General features: G+C 53.6%; 1 protein-coding gene across 2 annotated transcripts in view; it reads right to left on the reverse strand.

Moving 5' to 3' along the window:
* Window positions 1–475: 475 nt before the first annotated feature.
* MAP2K3 (mitogen-activated protein kinase kinase 3) overlaps window positions 476–19,377 on the reverse strand; it is a 29,349-nt gene continuing 10,447 nt past the window's right edge. The window contains exons 1-13 of one of the 2 annotated variants that reach the window (XM_064726175.1): window positions 17,117–17,423; window positions 12,658–12,690; window positions 12,208–12,277; window positions 10,428–10,476; window positions 8,050–8,163; window positions 7,302–7,421; window positions 7,034–7,150; window positions 6,853–6,904; window positions 5,935–6,062; window positions 5,304–5,381; window positions 2,907–3,046; window positions 2,192–2,237; window positions 1,556–1,775 (exon numbers count right to left, since the gene is read on the reverse strand). In XM_064726175.1, coding sequence (XP_064582245.1) covers window positions 1,692–1,775; window positions 2,192–2,237; window positions 2,907–3,046; window positions 5,304–5,381; window positions 5,935–6,062; window positions 6,853–6,904; window positions 7,034–7,150; window positions 7,302–7,421; window positions 8,050–8,163; window positions 10,428–10,476; window positions 12,208–12,277; window positions 12,658–12,690; window positions 17,117–17,132 — 1,047 coding nt within the window. In that variant the 5' untranslated portion in view covers window positions 17,133–17,423 and the 3' untranslated portion in view covers window positions 1,556–1,691. Of the gene's footprint in view, window positions 1,776–2,191; window positions 2,238–2,906; window positions 3,047–5,303; window positions 5,382–5,934; window positions 6,063–6,852; window positions 6,905–7,033; window positions 7,151–7,301; window positions 7,422–8,049; window positions 8,164–10,427; window positions 10,477–12,207; window positions 12,278–12,657; window positions 12,691–17,116; window positions 17,424–19,377 lie in introns of those variants that run through there. The other variant, XM_064726174.1, reaches the window with a different exon arrangement.

Here is a 19,377-nt window from a genome sequence, read left to right on the forward strand (position 1 = left end):
GATGGATGGTGTGGAGCACCCCAGCTCCCAGCCCAACACTGCATCAAACCCTGGACTGCAGGAGGGGGGATAATGAATTTAAGGGAACATCATTCTTCATTGAAGGGGACCCTGAACACTGGGAATTCACCCTGAAATCCAGACCTCCAGGGCATGAATTTCAGGAATAAGATTTTTAAAAGATTCAGTTAAAAAATAGATGCATTTCTTTAAAAAAGAAAGAAGAAAAGTAATCTCAGGCCAGAGTGTTTTCTAGTGACCCCTTCCCCACCTGCCCAAATTTAGCCAGAAAAATTGTTATTACGCCAGATCTGCTGGCCACATAGACATCCACACATTCATCATTGATTTAAAAATATATAATATATATAGAGCACACATACACACACACAAATATATATTAGAAAAAGAAAAAAAATCCTTCAGAAAAACTCAATTATTTAAAAAAAAAAGAAAAAAAATAAACAAAACCAAATTCCACAGCCGGTGCGTTTATCCGTGATCATGTACAGTAGAAGCCAGAAACCCCTCCTGCTCCCCTGGCTCCCCTGGCTGGGAGCTGGGGGAAACACATCAGGTTTTCACAGTGGATTTGTCAGCAGAGAGAGAACTGCTCCTCCCTCCTCCCACACAGAAAGGGCTTTAATTTATAGCGAGTTAATCAAACCTAGGAAACACGAAGTTACAAAGTCCATCATATATAGACATCAAATGTACAACAGCCCCGGGCCAGTCCCTGGGCTTTGGCTCTCGCTGGCACCCGCAGGGGTTGGGGACAGTTTGGGACGCCAGGGGTGCGAGTTCAGCCTCTGGAACGGTGTCACAGTGCGAGGTCTGACAGCAGCTCCAGGCTGGAGCAGATGGAGCAGAGACTTCTCAGGAGCCAGGCAGGGTGGGATGGAGGCAGCCAGGGCTGAGGAAGGCGATGCCCAGGGCAGGGATGTGACCCCCCAGCCCACAGGGAGGACAGGCAGCTGCTGTGTCTGCATCCCCTTGTGCCCACCAGGGAAGGGAGGGATGCTGGGTGAAGCCCTGCAGCTTGTGGCACAGTGGGCTCATGGAAAAATGCCTTTTTCTCCCTCTCCTCAAGAGAGCAGCATTGACTGAGGGAGAGGGATGCCCGGGCTGGTGCTGCCTCAAAGGGTCCTTAAGGTGTTGAGCCAGGCATGAAAACATTCAAACATTCCTCTGGTGTGAGCAGCAGCCCAGGGAGCTCCACGAGCCCCTAAAGCTGTGTGAGCTCCTGGGGGCAGAGAGCCAGGCACAGAGAGAAGGCAAGTGAGACCAGACTCCAAGGAAGGGGCTTGGGCAGGCAGGAGAGGAGTGGGAGAAGCACAGCAGCACTGGTTCTCTCTGTCTTCCCCTGACAGCAAAGAATCACAACCCCCTGTGCTGTGCTCTGGGTACTGGGGAGGGGAGGTGGCCTCGGGCACCCTCTGCTCCTCTCAGGGACCTCCTGAGCCTTCGGAGTCCTTGGCTTGGCTGGGAAGGTGCTGGCTTCAAAAGGCTCCTCCTGCGGGATTGTTTTTTCCTCAGGGCAAAGAGAAAAAGAGATTTTGATGGGGCCAGAGATGCCCCCAGGCCGGGGGGGTGGATCTGTGATTTGTGCAAAGCACCCTGAACTGGAGTCCTCGCTCGCTCTCCTGCGGGAAGCCGGGATGGAGGGAGTGCAGGGAGCTGGGAGCTGGCAGTTAGGAGTCTTCCCCGAGGATCTCTGTCACAAAGGAGGCCATGTCAGTCTCTTTGGTGTCGTGCAAGGTGAAGAAAGGGTGTTCCTGCCAACGAGATCAAAGAAAACGTCAGCTGACACCACAGACCCCCGGGGATGTCACACAGCTTAAGGTGGATTCCACTCTCCTCCCCAGACTCCCACAGACACCATTCTTCAGCTAAAACATTAACTCTGTCATTTCTCAGTTCAGCCCCAGCAGGCCATCCCACCTTGGCAGCTGTAGTGCCATCCTTCCAGGTCTGAACTCTCCAAGAGCAGACAGGACAGAGGGAGAAAACACCTGGAAACCCTGACCTTAACACCCATGAAATCAACACAGCCTTCTACACCTCTGACACACTACACCCATCCTGCTCCATGCCTGAAAATCATCCACAAGTTGTCCCATTTCCCTGCTGGACCACTGAGTTGAGTTTCAAAACTGGGAATAAAGACCAGCAGAAGCAGCTCTGCACTCACCATAAGTTCTAAATAGTTCATTCGCTCAGCTGGGTTCTTCCTTAGGCTGGAAGGAAAAAAACAAAGGGACAGAAAAGCTGTAGGATCTTTTGCTGAACATGGTTTGTCATAGGGGATCTCCCCTTCCCATGGGCTGCACCCATCCCTCTCCCTCCTTGCCTGAGCAGGTTTGAACCACCAGCAAAGCAGCCAGGCAGGTAACTGGGGAAGGACAACTCAGTGTTTTGCCACAAAAAGCACAAGCCAAGCAGCTCTGCAGCCTGCCCCACACAGAGAACAACTGGCAAGGAGAGGATATGGTTTCCCAGCAGCTGCAGGGCGAGCTTGCCCTTGCCTGGCAGCTCCAGGGAGCAGGGGACACCCTGGGGGAGCAGCATCCCACAGAACCACAAAGCAGCTTTCACCCAGAGGCTGCCAGGGGGTGCTTCTGGTTTCGCTGCCACTTTGCCAGAAAACACCAACATTGCAGCAGCAGTGACAGGAAAAGGGGAAGAGAAACCTCTGCACCTTCCAGCCAGCCTGTGTGAGTCAGGCTGAGAGCAAAACCAGTTTGGGCAGCGCTTCCTGCCATGCTGAGCACCAGGTACAGCGAGGAGGGCAGAAATGGGCTAATAAAGGACAGCCAAGCCAGCCCCACACTCCACTGCAGCCCCCACGGATCAGGGCTGCCCCTCAGGCAGCCTGGGGGAGCCAGCAGTCCCTGCTGGAGCCTCACCACTGTGCTGTGAAGTCCACGAACTCCTTGGAGAAGCGTTCGGGGGGCAGCTGGGGCGAGGGCTCCTCCACCACCTGCTTGAGCTGCTGGAAGGGCGTCCCCCAGGACTCGTACGGGAAGCGGAGAATGGCCAGCTCGATCTGGGGGCGAGGCAGGGACACATGAGAAACACACCAGGAACAACCCCACGATGCCCAGACAGCTCAGATCCAAAGGAAAACCCTCTTTCCTCAATGTGAGACACACACCAGGCACAGCCCCATGATGCTCAGATTCAAAGGAAAACCCTCTTTCCTTAATGTGAGACACACACCAAGCACAACCCCACAATGCCCAGACAGCTCAGATTCAAGGAAAACCCTCTTTCCTTAACATGAGACACACACCAGGAACAACCCCAGGATGCCCAGACAGCTCAGATCCAAGGAAAACCCTCTTTCCTTAATGTGAGACACACACCAAGCATAGCCCCATGATGCTCAGATCCAAGGAAAACCCTCTCTCCTTAACCTGAGACACACACCAAGCACAACACCATGATGCTCAGATTCAAAGGAAAACCCTCTTTCCTTAATGTGAGACACAGACCAGGAACAACCCCAGGATGCCCAGACAGCTCAGATTCAAGGAAAACCCTCTCTCCTTAACCTGAGACACACACCAAGCACAACCCCACGATGCTCAGATTCAAAGGAAAACCTTCTTTCCTTACAAACCATTTTCAATTTGGGTCATACCACCTTTTTTTTTTCTTATCTTTTTTTTAAATACAAAGACCCAGAGGCCAAAAGTACTTCCTTTTGAGGTTGGTTCAGCATATTAATGCATTTACAGGAAGTCACAAAAGATATGTAAAATGGGATTATTTAAAAAGATAATAATAACAGCACACAGCTTCTGCACTGGTTTCCAAAGTGCTCTGCTGGCCCTAAGGCAGCCTCTGGGCCCTGGGCTGGCACTGCATGAGCTAAACACACAAAGAATCCACAAACCCAAGAAAAATTAAGTGCTAGAACATAATTTTGCCAAAACCACCTCAATTACTGGGTTCTTCCTACAAATCACCTCTGCTCCATCCCTCATTTAAGCAGGAAAAAGTCTGTCACAGCTCTTGGGTAGTCTCCTCATGCCAAGGATCAGCTCCTGTCTCAAAATGGGCAACAGAACCTTGAGACCTGCCTGGCAGGGTGTGATGGGATGGGAGGAATAACAAACCTGAAAGGACAGAGCCCAATGTCCCTCCCTGCTCTGGCTCAGGTCAGGGGAGTTCAGTTCCTGCTGCTCCAAAACTGAATGAAGCCACCAGCCCAGGAAGGCCTGGAACAGCCCTGCAACTCAATGGCTCACAAACTGTCTGGTCTGAAATCAATCCAAGTCCTTCATGAAGAAAATGAACCTAAAAAGCCCCAGGAAGCCAGCCCAGGAGGAAGACACGAGAAGGAACCAAACACTCAGGGGCTCCATTCAGCTGCAGGCTGGCCAGCTTCCAGCAAGGTGTCCTCTCCCTTCCAGCTCTGGAAAGGTTTGGATATTCCATCACTCAGAGTCTCCCATCCCACAGCTTCCTGCAGCTCAGATGACATTCCTGATGACATTTCCAGTCACCAGACCAGCTCTGCACTGGCATGGGGACACCAGGGAGAAGGGCTTGAGTTTGGCACTTGGGTGTAGATGAGACCACGCTGGAATATTTGCCAAGACACAGCATGCACAAACACAGGGATGCAGCCCCCAAAAGAAAAGCCTAAGAGGGCACAGGAAAAGTTCCTGAAAATAATCTGCCCTCAGAGAAAATCTCCTGGAAAGCAGGAGCTGTTTCCCAGGCAGCATCCCCTGGAGCCAGCAGCTGGGATTTCCTCTGTCCACTGGCGTCAGAGGATCTCAGCTGCTTTCTGCAAGGTCTGCTTCTTGCAGGAGGCAGATAAACCATCCCAAGCAGCTGCAGTTTTGGAACTGAAAGCATTTCCCCTTCCTGTTGGCTGCTGTGAGCTACCCCGCAGGCAGGATTTGCTGCAAACCACACACAGCAGCTCTCAGTGCAGCAGGACTGGAATCCCCTGACAGGCTCTGGTGACTTGGGGGGTGAAGCAGGAAAGCTGAGCCCCAGCTGCAGCAAACCCTGCTCCACTGACCACCCTCAGCCAGCAGGCAGGGAGCTGCAGGGCAATTAAAATCCAGACTCTTGGATACTCAGCATGGATACTCATTGTCATCCTGGTATTGTCTGCTGGGAGCCTGAATTCCCTGGTAATTAACCTCACTGTCCATGCTCAAATTGAGCCCTGCTTGATGGGCACTCACCCAGCTGCCAGTGCTCCCAGCAGGGCACAGCCCCACCTGCCCAAACCCCATCCCAAACCCGGGGCTGCAGCTCCAGGTCCCAGCCCTTGGTGTTACCATTGTGATCCCAAGGCTCCAGACATCTGACTTCACGTTGTAGCCCTTCTGGTTCAGCTCAGGATTTATTCTTTCTGGCTGTAACAGCAAAATGGGAGATGTTACCACTCCTGCTTTCCCAGTGCAAGCCCCACAGAGCACATCTCAGTCTCCAAAAGCCAGGCTGGGTGGATTTCCCTGGCTCATGTCCCCAGAGAGGCAGGGTCTGAGGTTGAATCCAGTTCTGATGAAAGCCACATCTTGCTCCACACAACTCACATCAACTCTCCCTCTTTGCAGGGGAGTGAATCTTGCATGATCCCTCCCCCAGGAGCACACACTTCCCACATGGATGCCACAGATGGCAAAGGGAAATTCAGACTGACTTGAGGATGAAACTAAACAATCCTGCCAAGAAAAGCCTCAGCACTTTCTATCCAACAAGGAGCAGTGCCACAACCAGTTCTGTGTCCTTCTGCAGGTGGAAGGGGCAGAGGGAGAGTCACTGTGGGATTAACACAGAGCTGGGCTTACAGGGAGGCTCTGCTGAGTCAGGGAGAGCAGAGCACTCCTGAGTGGCTTTTATCTCAGGCTGGAGGTGGAACAGACTCATTCCTGAGCAGGGCTGAGGCTGCACAGGGCTTGCACTTACAGCCATGTAGGGTTTGCAGCCAGCATCCATGGTCTTGGCTACAGAGTCCACCAAGTAACCACTGATCCCAAAGTCACACATCTTCACGTGCCCTTCCTTGTTGATCAGCACGTTGGAAGGCTTCACGTCTAAGAGGAAATGCAAGAGGGAAAATTTGGGTGTTTGCAGCGGTATTGAAGAGTCTGAGACAAAACTGGCAATTCCCTGCAGGCCTGGGAGGGACCAGGCAGGCCCCAACACAGGGGAAGGGAGACAAAGCCCCAAAGTCTTATTGCAATAAAAGTTATTCACAGGTGAACTACAATCACATCCTTAGGGAGAACAAGTCCCCTCTCCAACCAGGCAGGTCAAAAGGTTGAAATAAATTGCTGAGGAGTTTATCCCCAGCTCTTTAGGAGAGATTTAAGTGGCCAGCACAGCCCTAAAAGCACAGCTCTGCCAAATCTTCAGGAGAGTTTGTCTCATGCAGATCCTGGTCTGTCCACAACTACACAAGGGACTTTACCAGGGTGCAGAGCAAGATCTGGGTGTTACAAATCCCATCTGGGATTTTTTAAGGTCTCCTCCAGCCCTCACTTTACTAAAACTACCCAGCCAGGAGGATTTGGGGATTTTATCTCCAAGAGCTGCCTTCAAGGCACTTCTGTACTCCAAGAGGGACAGAGATGCTCATAAAAAATACAGGTGGTGAGGAATTCTGTTGTTACATTCAACCCTTCATCTGGAAAGGAGGAAGATAATCACACCCTGCAGAAAGGGAAGCATCTGAGGAAACAAGCATCTAGATCTGTCCACCACAGTCCTGAGCACCAACAGATTCCACTTCAGGCATCCCACAGGGACACAGCACACCTGGAAAGGTGCCCTCCCCTAGCCTGGATCTCCAGCCACACTCCACTAACCCCACCCAGCACTTACCTCTGTGGATTACAGACAGTTTACTGTGCAGGTGCTCCAGAGCTCGTACAATCTGGGGATAAAAGAGTGGAAAAGCAGCCATCAGTCACAGGCAGCAGCAGCCTCTCACTGCAAACACACCACAGCCCCCAGCAGCCTCAGGGGATGCACAAACCCATCAAAGGACCCAAGAGCCACTCACAGACACAGCCATTTTCCCCAAAATGTCTTCAGGGATGGTTTTCTTCTTCTCCAGTACTTTCTTGTAGAATTTATCTAGGGAAGTGTCCATGAGTTCCATGCAGATCCACACGTCACCCTGTGGATGGAGAGAAAGCAGCTGAGAGGGAATTCCCTGGAAACCCAGGGGAGATAAAGGGCTAGGCTGAAGAGCACAGAGAGGTGTTTTGGGGACAGTTTGGTGCAATCCCACAGCCCCAGGTGGCCCCAGGCACCCAGCAGAGCAGTACCTCACGGAACAGGGCTCCGTAGAAGGTGACTGTGTAGAAGCAGTCCACTGTCCTCATGGAGATGTCCAGGTCCATCAGCAACCTCTTCTGCTCCTGAGTGTTCACAGTGGCTCGAATCCTCTGAGACAAACATGAAACAACAAGAGTTTGGTGTAGGTGGGGTAACCAGATATCAGATATTCAAACAGTAGAAGATATTAGTAGATATTCAAACATTTGTTCTGGGTTGGCTAACTGGCCAACCTGCATGGTTAAAGGCAAGCAAAGCAAAAAGGCATGACTATAACTTTTGATTGAGCTCCTTGAATCCCCCAGCCTGACTCAGGACCTGCAGTCCTGGGGCCAGGGTGTTTTATCCTTCTTTTGCAGCCAGCAGCACCCAGGAGGAGACGCCCAAATTGCCTCTGCCAGACAGAACCTCAATGAATGCCAAACCCTTGGCACGCTCTGCAGCGGGTGCAGGGCCAGGCCAGCAGCCTGGACAGGCACTCTGCCATGCCAGCCTTGCACTGCAGGCACCAATCCTGGATTGCCAGGCCTGTTATCAACCCCAGCGTGCCCAGCCAGTATCAGCACAGACCCTGCACTGGCCAAACCACACCAGGAACACCAGAGGCTGCCAAACGCAGATAAACCCATCCTCGTTTTGCCACAACCAGTGGAGCTCAGCAGTTCCTCTGCTCCCTTGGGGCTGTCCCTCATGGTCCCCACTCCACCCAGGTGTCCCAGCCCAGCCAGGTGTGCTCACCTTCACAGCCATGATGGTGCCGCTCTGCGCGTGCCGCACTTTCTCCACCACGCCATAGGCCCCACGGCCCAGCTCTGAAATGCTCACCAGGTCATCAGCTTCCACCTCGAAGTTCTTTAGGGAGAGAGGACACAATGGCATCAGGGACAAGCAGGTTTATCAGCAAGGAGATCAGCAACACTGTCAGCTCGCTGGTGCAGAGCGTTTCGAACAACAGACGACTCCAGAGGCAGCATGATGGGGGTATTTTTGGCTCTGTTGAATCACAGCCCAAACCCTCTCACCCCACACTCACCAGGGTTCATTTAATTCCCCCTCTGCAGCTGGAGATCAGGACTTTGATCCTGTAAGCCCAAGGGCACCAAAGGTTGGTGCCTCTCTGCCTGTGGGGATTACCCACCAAGGGTATTTCTGCAGTTGCTGAACTATCTGCAGGATTTTAACAGCTCCTGTGCCAACATGGGCAGCAGTCAGGAGCCTCCACCAAGCTCCAAACCCCTGTGTGCAGCCAGGGATGGCTCACCTCTCCCCACATCCCAAAAACCATCAGTCACAAAAACCTCTCTGTGCGTCTAACACCTCTCTTAGATGGGGTGCACACAGCAACTGCATTTCTAAGTGAGTTCAACAGGTTTTACCCACTTTCAGTACCTTCTCCTACCACCAAAAAGCTGCCAGCAAGGTAAAACCTGAGTTAACATTAAGAAAACAACTACCTAAGCTGTGAAAAAGCCATGACCAGAGCTCACCCTGACACTGCAGGGAGCCAGCGAGCTCCTGCACCAGCCACAAACAAGTTTCCCTAAAGCCACGTTCCCCTGTAATTGCTGCCTCTGCTGGGCAGGGCACCAACCCAGTGACACACAGGCTATTTTTGGATGCTGCATTCATGGCTCCTAATAAGTCACAGCCTCCTTTATCCAGCCAGCCTTTATCCAGCCTCCAGCTCTCTCCTCCGGTCTCAGGGAACAAAAATAATACCAGGATGCCAAAGTGCCCCAGTGGCCACAAAGGCAGCGAGGGTGGGAAAGGAGCTCGGCACAGCTCCGGATACGGAGCTACGCCCTGAGCAGGGAGAGAGGAAACAGCCTCTGGCTGGGACGTGTGGCTGCCAGACTCTGGCCAGCCCTGTCCCCTCAGCACTGTCCCCTCAGCACAGGCAGCAGCCAGCGGGTCTGCCCGACCTTCCTGCCAGCCCTGGCTGCAGCCAGATGTGGCTGTGGATGGCAGCCAGATGTGGCGCGCAGGGAGGGCTGAGCTCAGCCTGAGCTGTGCCCTGCCCAGCACAGGAAGGTTCTGGCCCTTTCCTGGGCAGGACGTGGATCCTGAAGTGAGGAGAGCACGGGCAGCAGGCAGAGGAGCAGTGCAGGGGCCTCCAGGAAGGATCTGGTGGTGCTTTTTGCACACGTGTTGTGCAGTTGTTTCTGGTTATTGTGTTTTTCCTTTCCTGGCATTTGCCCTGAGGCTCCCAGCCCGCTCCAGGAACCAGTGCTGCCCTGCCCAGCAACAAGAGGTGATGGAGGCACCCACGGAGCCCTGCCAGCACAATGGGATGCATGGCATGGCCTGTGCACATCCCAGGGACCCGAGGTCACCTCCCACCTCCGCTCCTGAAGCTGCACTCCTGCCCCAGCCCTCCTCTCCACCATGTCACTCCAAAATACCCAGACCAGACCCTTCCTGCAAACACTGGAGCAGGCAAGGAAGTGACTCTGGAGAGTTTTCCCTAGGCTGCAGCACTGTCCCCTTGCACACACAGTGCCCAGGCTGTCACAGAGAGCATCTCTCCCAGAGCTCCAGCTACACACAACACCAGAAAACAGCACAGGCAGCAGGATTGCTCCCTGGACCCAGCCAAAGCTTCCTCTCCTCAGCCCTAATCCTTGCACTGAGGCCAAGGGACCCAGATCCCATCAGCCAAGCCTCCTCCCAGCCTGGAAGGGTCTGGATATAGGGCTGATCCAATGCAGGGTATTTTTAGCTCGTTTGCAAACAGCTTCTGCAGCCCCAAGAGAGTCCATACAAGAGAATGAAATAAAGAGGGACAGTGGCTATTTCCAGCAGTGCTTTTCATCAGGTCACCAGGAAAGACTTTGGAGAGCCAGAGAGAAACTTTGTGCCCAGCTTCTCCTGGGCCTCAAGCAGCACCACAGGCAGGATAAAGGGACTTTGTTAGGGGCAGTCTGAGAGCTTGGTGAGGCCACCCTCATTTAGGGCAGATGGGTTGGATCATCCTAGAATGGTTTAGATTGAAAGTTGTACCCCATGAGGCTGCTCTCCTGATCTGACAGGTTGCAAAGCACAATCCACAGAGCTCTCCATGCCCAGGGAAAACCAAACTGGAAGGAAGCAAAAAAAGAAACCCCATTGACACGTACTTTATCTCCAATGGTAATGAAGGCCCTGGAGTCCAAGTTCCTGGGAGGCCTGCAAGAAATGAGACAGAGTCAGGAGAAAGCCCAGCTTCATTCACCCTCTTGGCCAGAGCCAGGTTTCACATTCCTTTTGAGCACACTCAGCTGCTGCTTCCCCACTGTGCCTCACTGTAGGTTCCAACCAGCCCCCTCCAAACACCCACAAATGCTTTAAATGGTGCCAGTAACGCCTCAGCCCACACCCACAGGGCACAGAGAGAACCCAGGGAATCAGCCAGGTGAGACATGCACCAAACCATCAGGCTGTGAAACCATTCCTGCTGGGGAGAGGAGCCTGAGGAGCTGAGAGGAGACGTTTCTGTGGCAGAGCAGCTCGGCTGTCGTGTTTTGACAGGCAGGTGTTGTAGCAGCACAGCCACGTAGCCCGAAACGCACGCGAGGGAACAACAGGTAATTCCTCCCCTGTGAGTCATTTGTGTACACTCTGCTGCCTGTTCCAGGCAGCCAGAGCAGGCAGCACTCTGGTGTCACCCTTTGCACAACACCAGGCAGGTGAAAGTTGGTGCTTTATGGCTTTTTTTCCTTATTGCTGCCCACTTCCCATTCTGGGCAGCACGGTGCTTTTAGAGGCACCACGAGTGCTCTGCCCCTTGTGCCTCACTGCTGGGCTCTCCCCATCCCCTGGGAGCTCCTAAAGAGCACAGATTGCCCAACTGGTTTAGTCTCAATTCCCATCAGAGCAGCCTCCAGCTTCAAGGAAGTACTTTGGGCTCTGAGCAAAAGCCTTGCACTCTGCAAATATTTGCACTGCAGCTTGAAAAGCAGGGAGAGAAGGAGCAGTGGGCAGCCTGCACCGGCCTCTGGGCATGCAAAGCCCTGCAGACTCCAGCATGAGGCCTTCTCCAGGGGAAACTCAAGCCCTGGCAGGAGCAGAGGCAGATGTGCCCATGGGGGAAGGAGGAGGCTGTCACAGGCAGGGCAGGGCAGGGCTGTGTGAGCTCCCCTGCCTCCCCCTTTCTACCTGGGGGTTTGCAGCAGTGATATTTCCCTTTTGGGGCCTTCACTGCTCTCCTGGAGTTCTCTAGAAGAGGTTTCTGGGGCAAACAAGGCTCCGCAGTGGTGATGCAGCCCAAAGTGTTTTGGAAGAGCACCATGGAAGTGGAATTTTAGCAGTCTGCTCTTTGTCAAACCAAGCACAGCTACCCTGGGCTCTCCCCCACGGCATAACAAGCATCTCAAAGCAAACAGGGCAGGGAGAAATTCCAGTGCCCTGAGATACTGCTGGGCACTGGCCACAAACAGCACACAGTTCAAGATGTCTGTGTCCTCCTTATAGCAGGGCAAGGAGCTGCAAACACCTCAAACTAAACCTGATACTCAGGTCGTGTAAAACACACCCCAACTTTGTGCCTCTGGTTTCTGTTGCGGTCCAGCTACCACCACTTCTCTTCCCCTGCATTAAAATTCTTCCCTCAGGCAGATTCCCACTCTCTACCACATCTTTGCCCTTTGGCATTGGCACAGCCATGGCAGAAACACTGGGGAGAGCTCCCCAGAGGATTCTGAGTCTTTGCCTTTGGGACATTTCCTATCAAACAGGCACCTCCCAGAGCAACACATGCTGTGCACGTTTCTGCACACACGTGTGCAATTCCTCCTCATCATCCAGCTTCACAGAAAATAACAACTATGCTGATTTTGGGAACCCTTCACAGGCCATTCCCCCTGAGGAAGTGCTAAATGCAGCTCTGGAGAAGAAGCTCTAAGCAGCAGAGATCCTTACGTGGTGTTGGCCACGGGTGGTTTGATGGGGACACATGTTATCCTCAGGTCCCGTTTCTTCTTGCCTTTCACTGCAAGAGAAGATGCACACGTGAGGTGAGCAAATGGATTTTTGTTTCTTTTCCTTCAAGCACCCTTTTCCCAGCAGCCACTAGGCAGGAATGCACAGCTTGGACCCCTCACCATGGTCAGCAAAATGCAAAGAAGGTCACAGCGACCACTTGCCCAGAATTTTAGGTAAAAGCCAAAGCACAGCTGGGTCTCAATGACACTGTTGAGCACTGCTCTGTAGAAATAGCCAAGGGTGCACCAACAGACCATTTTCCAGGTCTTGAAGCCAAGCACTGTAGCCCAAAATTGCTCTTTACCCTTCATGGCCATTAACAGTCCCCTCTCTTTGGGGTTTAAACCCTTTCTGGGGTGAAAGCCGCAATTTCTGCTGGGCGCTTACCTGGTTTGTGTGGCTCCAAGGATCCTTTGGAATCTGAAAGAGAAAAACGAGACAGCAGCTCAGCCTCCATGTGCAGCCAGAGCAGAGAGCAGCCCTGTGCCCCTCATGGCTCATGGACCAGCAGAGCTCCAGGAGAGGGAGGCAGCTGGGCTTTGGGAGCACAGCCAGGCCTGGCCCCATCCCCGTTTCTCCAGCCACAAGAGGTCCCCACGCCATTAGTGATGTGCAGGGCTCCCAAAAAAACATTCCCAGTCCAGAGGGCCCCAGCCCCAGCCTGGCCTTCCTGGCAAGAGCCAGAGCTGGATCTGCCATGGAGAGCAATGACCATGAGACATCCAGCAAAAATCCAACAAAAGCGCTCCAAAATCCAGCGAAAGGAAGGAGTTGGTCCCAGCAGGAGAGGGGACACCCCATTCATAACAAATGGAAAATAGGGCAAAACCAGACATGAGCTCACTGTCAGCCAGCAGTGAACCTCTCACAAATCTGGGGCTGAGGCACCAGGACAAGGCACCAGGCAAGAGGATGCTCCTGTCCCCCTCCTTTAAACAGCCCTGAGATAACAGCACCCACTGCTGCAGAGGGAAACGGGGCTCAGGCAGGGCCAGAAACCTGCAGGTGAAGAAAATTCCATCCCTGGGAAAACAAACTGACCCCAAGGGGCTGAAAGTGCAGCAGCTTGGAGAGCATGGAGGGCCTGATCCCCCCAGGAGAGACAAGGGGGCAGCTGCACTGTGCAGCCAAAGCTGCTGTGGCTGCACAGAGCTGGAGGATCCATTGCAAAGCAGGAATACCAAGGTGTGCTCCAGGCTCAGCGTGGCCTTGGACAGCCTTCCAGAGCAGCTCTCACCTGCCTGGCTGCTGGGAGCAGGCGTGTGGACAAAGTCCAGCACTCCAAAGGCTGCCAGGGAAGGGAGGAGCTGCAATTTCAGCAGGAGACAGCACCGTGCAGCAGCTCCTGCAGCTGCAGCAGGACAGAAAGGAGGCACATGGCCAGCATGTCCCCAGCTCTGACAGCCCCCAGCCCTGTGCCCTGCCAGCTCCAGGACAAAACAGGGACTCACTTCTCCTGCCCTGACCTTCCCCAAATGCAAACCTCACTGAGGTTGTGGGTCTGCAGCACACTGCAAAGGTCCCACCTGCAGGACCAGCAGCATCCCTCCCTGCTGAGGGAATCAGCACAGATCAGCCCACACCCCCACCTTATCTGCCACTTTTCCTGCATCAGAGCTGAGCCAAAGGCTCCAAGACCAGCACAGTTTCCATGATGTGAACTTCCAGCTCAGTGAAAGCAGCACAGGAGCCACTCCACCCCAAACCCATCCCGCTGGGATGGAAAGCACCTGACCGTGTCAGAGCAGTCACAAGTTCCAATCTGTGAGCCTGCAGAGTTTCCCTTCCCCACTGCCCACCCAGCAGGGCTGGAAGGGGCACTATGAATAGCCCCACACACCCACGGATGGCACTTGGCAAAACACCCAGTGGAGCAACGACGGGAGCAAACACACAACGGAGCCAGAGGAACGATCCTGTCCGTGGGTTCAGCAGTGCCTCCCTTCCCACTCCCAGCCTCCTGCTACTCAGTGTGGGAGGCCAAGAACAGAATCTACAAACTGGGGTCCCCTGAGTCCTTCTGCAAGCTGGGGAGTTGCTGTGGGCACTCAGGGGATGGATTTTGCCCTGTGCTGAGCATTTCTCCCCCAGGACCTGCTCCAAAACTCAGTTTGGTCTCTGCTCCACACACAGCCCCCCCTCCTCAAGCAGTTACCAGCCAGACCTGTACACGCAGCCCTGCAATCCCCCCATGCTGGCTGGGATCCTGCTCCATCTGTTTGCTCTCCCTCTCCCCAATTGCCATAGTAACCCCGCGGAGCCGGCACAAAGCGCCTTCTGTGCCACCAGCAGCTCCCCTGGCACCGTGGCCGTGACTCACAGGGTCCACGGGCACCCAAGCCAGCCTCTGCAGGGTGGCCTGAGCCCTTCCTCAGCCCTTCTGGGCTTGGAGGGAGCTGGGAGCACCCAGGGTGAGGTTGGGAATCACAGGGTGCCTTGTCCAGCAGAGCCCAAGCTTGGAGGCAGGATTTGCAGCATGGGATATCAGGGCAGCAAGGGACACAGAGATTCCCTGTTCCAAACCTCCTGCTCCATACAGGAGAGTCTTTTGATGTGCCCTGGCCATGAACTCTGCTGTCACAGGCACCCTGTACTCCCAAACTTCCACCCTTGACTTCCCAGAGGTGGAATCAGCAACCATCCCTTTCCCAGCCTGTTCTGCTTAGCCCCAAAAGGCATTTCCTAGCTCCAACATGAAAAGGCACTGATTAAAGCAGAGGTATTATACCACCTCTCCCAGACTCTGCCTGGGCCACCTGAGAAGAGCAGAAAACCCAGCTCAGGAGATTCTTGCAAGAATAAAATCACCCAGGATGCTGCCCTGCAGCCAGGGAGCTGAGACAGAGGTTGGATTCACTTGTTACAGCTCTCCTAAAATCTGACATGAAATTTCCAGCTCCCAAAGGCTGGCCTGAGCTACTCCTTGCTGCAAGCTTCTCCCACTGCTTGTGCCTCTCCCCAGGGAGAGCCCATGCCCCATTCAGGGTGAATGAGAATGCAGGAAAAACCAGGGAAGGGAATAAAAAAAGGCCAAAAAGAGAGAAGCAGCAAGTCAGTGGGATGGGCATGACATGACCCTGCAACTCAAGCCCTTCAGCCCCCGCAGGCAGCTGCTGTCAGCTCCTTCCCACTGGAGAGTCCCTGGCACTGCCTCTCCCAGCCCTGAGACTCAGCACAATCCCTCCTGAGAGGGTCCCTGCAGGAGGAATTGCCAGAATGTGCACAACTGCTTCTGTCACCTGAAAACCCTGGAAATGCTCCAGTTTCCCAGGGCACTGGGCTCCTGCAAGAGGGGTGTCTGCAAGCATAAATTCCCCTCAAGAAATCCCTCTGCAAAGGCCAAAAGGCAGCAGCAGGACAAGGCGATTTGGGGACATGTTCTGGTTATCTCTGCCAGCCCCGAGCCCACGGGGTGGCAGGGCACCATTCTGGGCACAGGAAAGGGCTGCCAGCCACAGACACACACACAGCACCGTGCCCTGCACCCAGGCAGGGGAAAATTAGCTGACAGAAGTTCCTGGTGCGGATGAAATTGCAACCCACGTGATGCTGCAGGCACGTAACTGCATCCTTTATGCTAAGAAAGGAACCATTTCCTCCTAAAGAGAAAAAAAAAAAAAAAAAAAGCCCAAAGAGATTCTTTCTCATGCTATAACCACCACCAGTTAAGAACCACCAGACATTTCCTGGAACTGCCTAATTCAACACCGGAATCCTCATTTTTGCCACCACCAACTTCAGCCCTACTGAGCTGCACCTCTCCACGGGAGGTTTTTCCTTCCCACTCTGCTGGCGTGGGCGGAGAGAAACGAACAGGACAATCTAAAGAACTGCAAATAAAACTATTTGCCTGAGTCGACCTTTGAAATTAAACCTCACCACTGCCTCTCCAGGGCTCTGGTTGTAGCCCCAGGTGAAGTCCTGGGCACGGGAGGCTGCTCTGAGAGCTGTGCTGCTTTGTTAGTGCTGGGGGAAACGTTTTGGATGCATCTCAGTTCTCCTGGATCCAAGGAGGAGAGTCAGATGCCATGGATAGGGCAGAAGGCTGGAGGGTGGATCCCAGCCTTGCTGCAAATAAAGAGCTGGAACAAAAAAGCATGTAGGAAAGAAAAAAAGAAAAGAAAGGAAATAAATTGGAGGCAGGGTGCAGAACAGAAAGAGGGGAATTTGGGTGCTTGGTCATGAGAGCCAGCTCCTCACAGGCACACTTTGTGCTGTTTTCCACTGCTGGGAGTGGAACAAGCTATCCATGGAAGTGGAAAAAGGGCTCTCAAGCTGCTGAGAGCCATCACTCATCAGCCGCCGAGGTCCCGCTGCAGAGGGGCTCCCGCGGGTCAGCGCGCTCCGCACTTCTGCAAAACCGCCGGCGAGCAGCAGGAAAGAACCACGCTGCACAAAAAGCCCCTTGCAGCCCCAAAGCAGCCTCTCAGCCTGTGCTGAATCACAGCTGCTGACTGCTGGGGCCGTGGGCACCCACCTTGCCCGTGCAACAGGCGGGGGACAGCCACCAAGAGCTGCTGGAAAACCCTGCGTCCCAGGAATGCAATTCAACCCCAGAGCCAGAAGCCAGCTTCACTCTCTGCATATTTTCCTTCAGACATGCTGGATTTGATTTTTTTTTTCTTTTTTTAAACAATTAAGACGCCAGAGTTTTAACCCCACGAAACATGCAACTTTTTCCAGCGCTTTAAAAACAGATCCCCAGCTGCAAAGAGAGACCCCCTGCCCAAGCCAGGAGAAACAAAACCGCGTGGATTGAGCCCAGAAAAGTTACACAGCCCCTTTTAGCAGCAAAAGCAGCCCTTTGCTCTCCCCCACCACGTGTTTTGGAAATTGCAACATCTACCTTGCTTCTTGTCCATGGTTTCCCAGAAATGAAGAGCAGCGCCTGCACGCCTGGCACAAGAGAGGGATGGGGGCGGACTGGAGGAGGGAGGGGAAAAAATTCCCGCAGGATCCAGCGCACGGCACTTCTTGCAAGCACCGCTGATTCCTTTCAGTGGGAATGCATGGCCCCAAGCACCCGCTGGCTTCACAGAGCCCTGTGTCCCCAAATCCCGGGGGTCCCCAAGGCTGGGAGCAGCAGCCAAGGCAAGCAGGGGGGATTGGGGAAGGTAGAGCCGCGTTCCCTCATCGGCAGCTGCCGAGGTTGGCCGGACTCGGCTCCGATTACCCTTGAAAGCTCAACAGTTGTAAAAACTGCAGCAGAGAAATAGCAGGTGACGTCAACAGGAAACTGGTGGGGAGCCAAACTCCAGCTCCGGGAGCTGCCGAAGCGCTGGATTGCTGAAGCGCATCCCGGCGGGACACGCTCTCTTCCCACAAATTCAACCATTCCGAGCCAGCCTGCAGGCCCAGGCGTCCCACCGGAGTGACCCTTGCTCCAGGACAGCCCTGGCACCAAGCAGCAGAGCCCAGGCTCGATGGTTTGGGCACCAAAGGGGTGCTGGGATGGAAAGAGGTCACGTTTCGTTGTGCTGCAGGCGACACGGTAATTGCTCTGCCACTAACAACTATTACCACAACAAATAGTAGAAATATTGTTCCATGACAATGCCAGCTCGGAGCTCAGCAGCTATTCCAGGGTGACAGCCGAGACGGCATCTCTGGTAGCAAAATATAAATTGCTGCATGCACTTGGCTGGGAAATAGCAAGGGGGAGTGGGAAAATAAAAGCATTTATTTCTCTGCAAGCACGTGCAAGAGAAGCCACGGCCAAGAATTGCTGCTCTTCCCCTTTCCCTCAAAGCCACTCCAGAAGCCAGCCCTGATGTTCCTGATCAAAGCCAGGCTCAGCTCTGACAGGCTGCAGTTTTGTTTTCGATTTCCCTGTCAGCCTGGAGGGGAGATACTGTACCAGATTCTTTACCTTAAACTAATTATAGAAAATCTACCAGTGCTTTGCTGCTGAGCTCTCTCCCAACTCCAGGCTGTGCCTGGACCAGGCACATTTGCAGGCTGAAAAGTCAGAGGTCAAGGTAAACGCACATACCAACATAATGAGTGGCTCTAATTTTAAATAGTGTTTATGTAAGCCCCAGAAGGACTGCGGAAGGTATTTTCTCAGGCTCATTTCCACTCCCAGGGTATAGTTTCAGGCACAGATCATCAGCACATAAAGGATGCTGACGCAGGAGCTGCTCCTGCAGATGGCACTGAGAGCCACCAGCACCCGTCCCCAGCACTCCTGGGGAGAGCAGTGCTCTCAGATGCTGCCCTCCCTTCACTCACTCCATTAACAGCTAATTCCCTCTCACCCAGACACACAGACACTCCAAGGATCTTCACAGACACCCACAGAGTCAGAGCTGCTCTGGAGCAGAAAGTCCCTAACCCAGCAGGTGGGATGGGAAAGAAGATTTCCTTTGAATTTGTCCCGTTGGGTTTCAGCGCCCGAGGACCAGGGGTGGTGTAAAGCTGAGCTTCCTGACATCTCAAAAGCATCTTAAAAAGTAAACAAACAAGGGGGGGAAAAAGGGAAGAAATAAAAACAAACCTAACCATCCTTTCAAGTCTCACTGCTGGGAACTCTTTGAAAGGTTTGCTGGTGCAGTTGGAATAACCAGGCGTGCACCGTTTGCCAGAAATTATCCAGTGCTTTATAGGGCACAGGTAATCAATCCCAGGGGAACAAAAAGCATCAGGTGATGTTAACAAAGCCTCCCCATGAGGGATGTCACCCCAGAACAGGTGAGGGATGCTGGGAGAGCAAACCCTGGGAAGAATTCAGGTACTTGCACAGGGCAGAGCCAGGGACAAGGATGGCTCCCATCCCTCCCAGCAGCCTCCTGCCAGGGGGCTGGCTTGAATAAGGGGAAGAGCACACCCACAAAAACAGCAATGAGCTCAAACAGTGCCCTGCCAACGCTGGGCCCCTCTCCCCACCCTTCCCCTGTGGACACACAGCCCCTCCCGAGGCCACTGCAGTTAAGGCTGGGTCACCATCACAGCCAGGGAGTGGAGAAGGGGACGAGCTGCTGTGCCATGAGCAGCAGAAGTGTCCCATCTGGGGCTGGAAAGGAGCTTTTTATAGGTGTGTATGGGATAGACCACAAAATTAATTCACCTGTCCCCTAAGTAGAGCTGCAGCCTAACCATGGGCACAGT

Source organism: Zonotrichia leucophrys, chromosome 14, assembly GCF_028769735.1.
Source record: "Zonotrichia leucophrys gambelii isolate GWCS_2022_RI chromosome 14, RI_Zleu_2.0, whole genome shotgun sequence".
Taxonomy (NCBI): Eukaryota; Metazoa; Chordata; class Aves; order Passeriformes; family Passerellidae; genus Zonotrichia; species Zonotrichia leucophrys.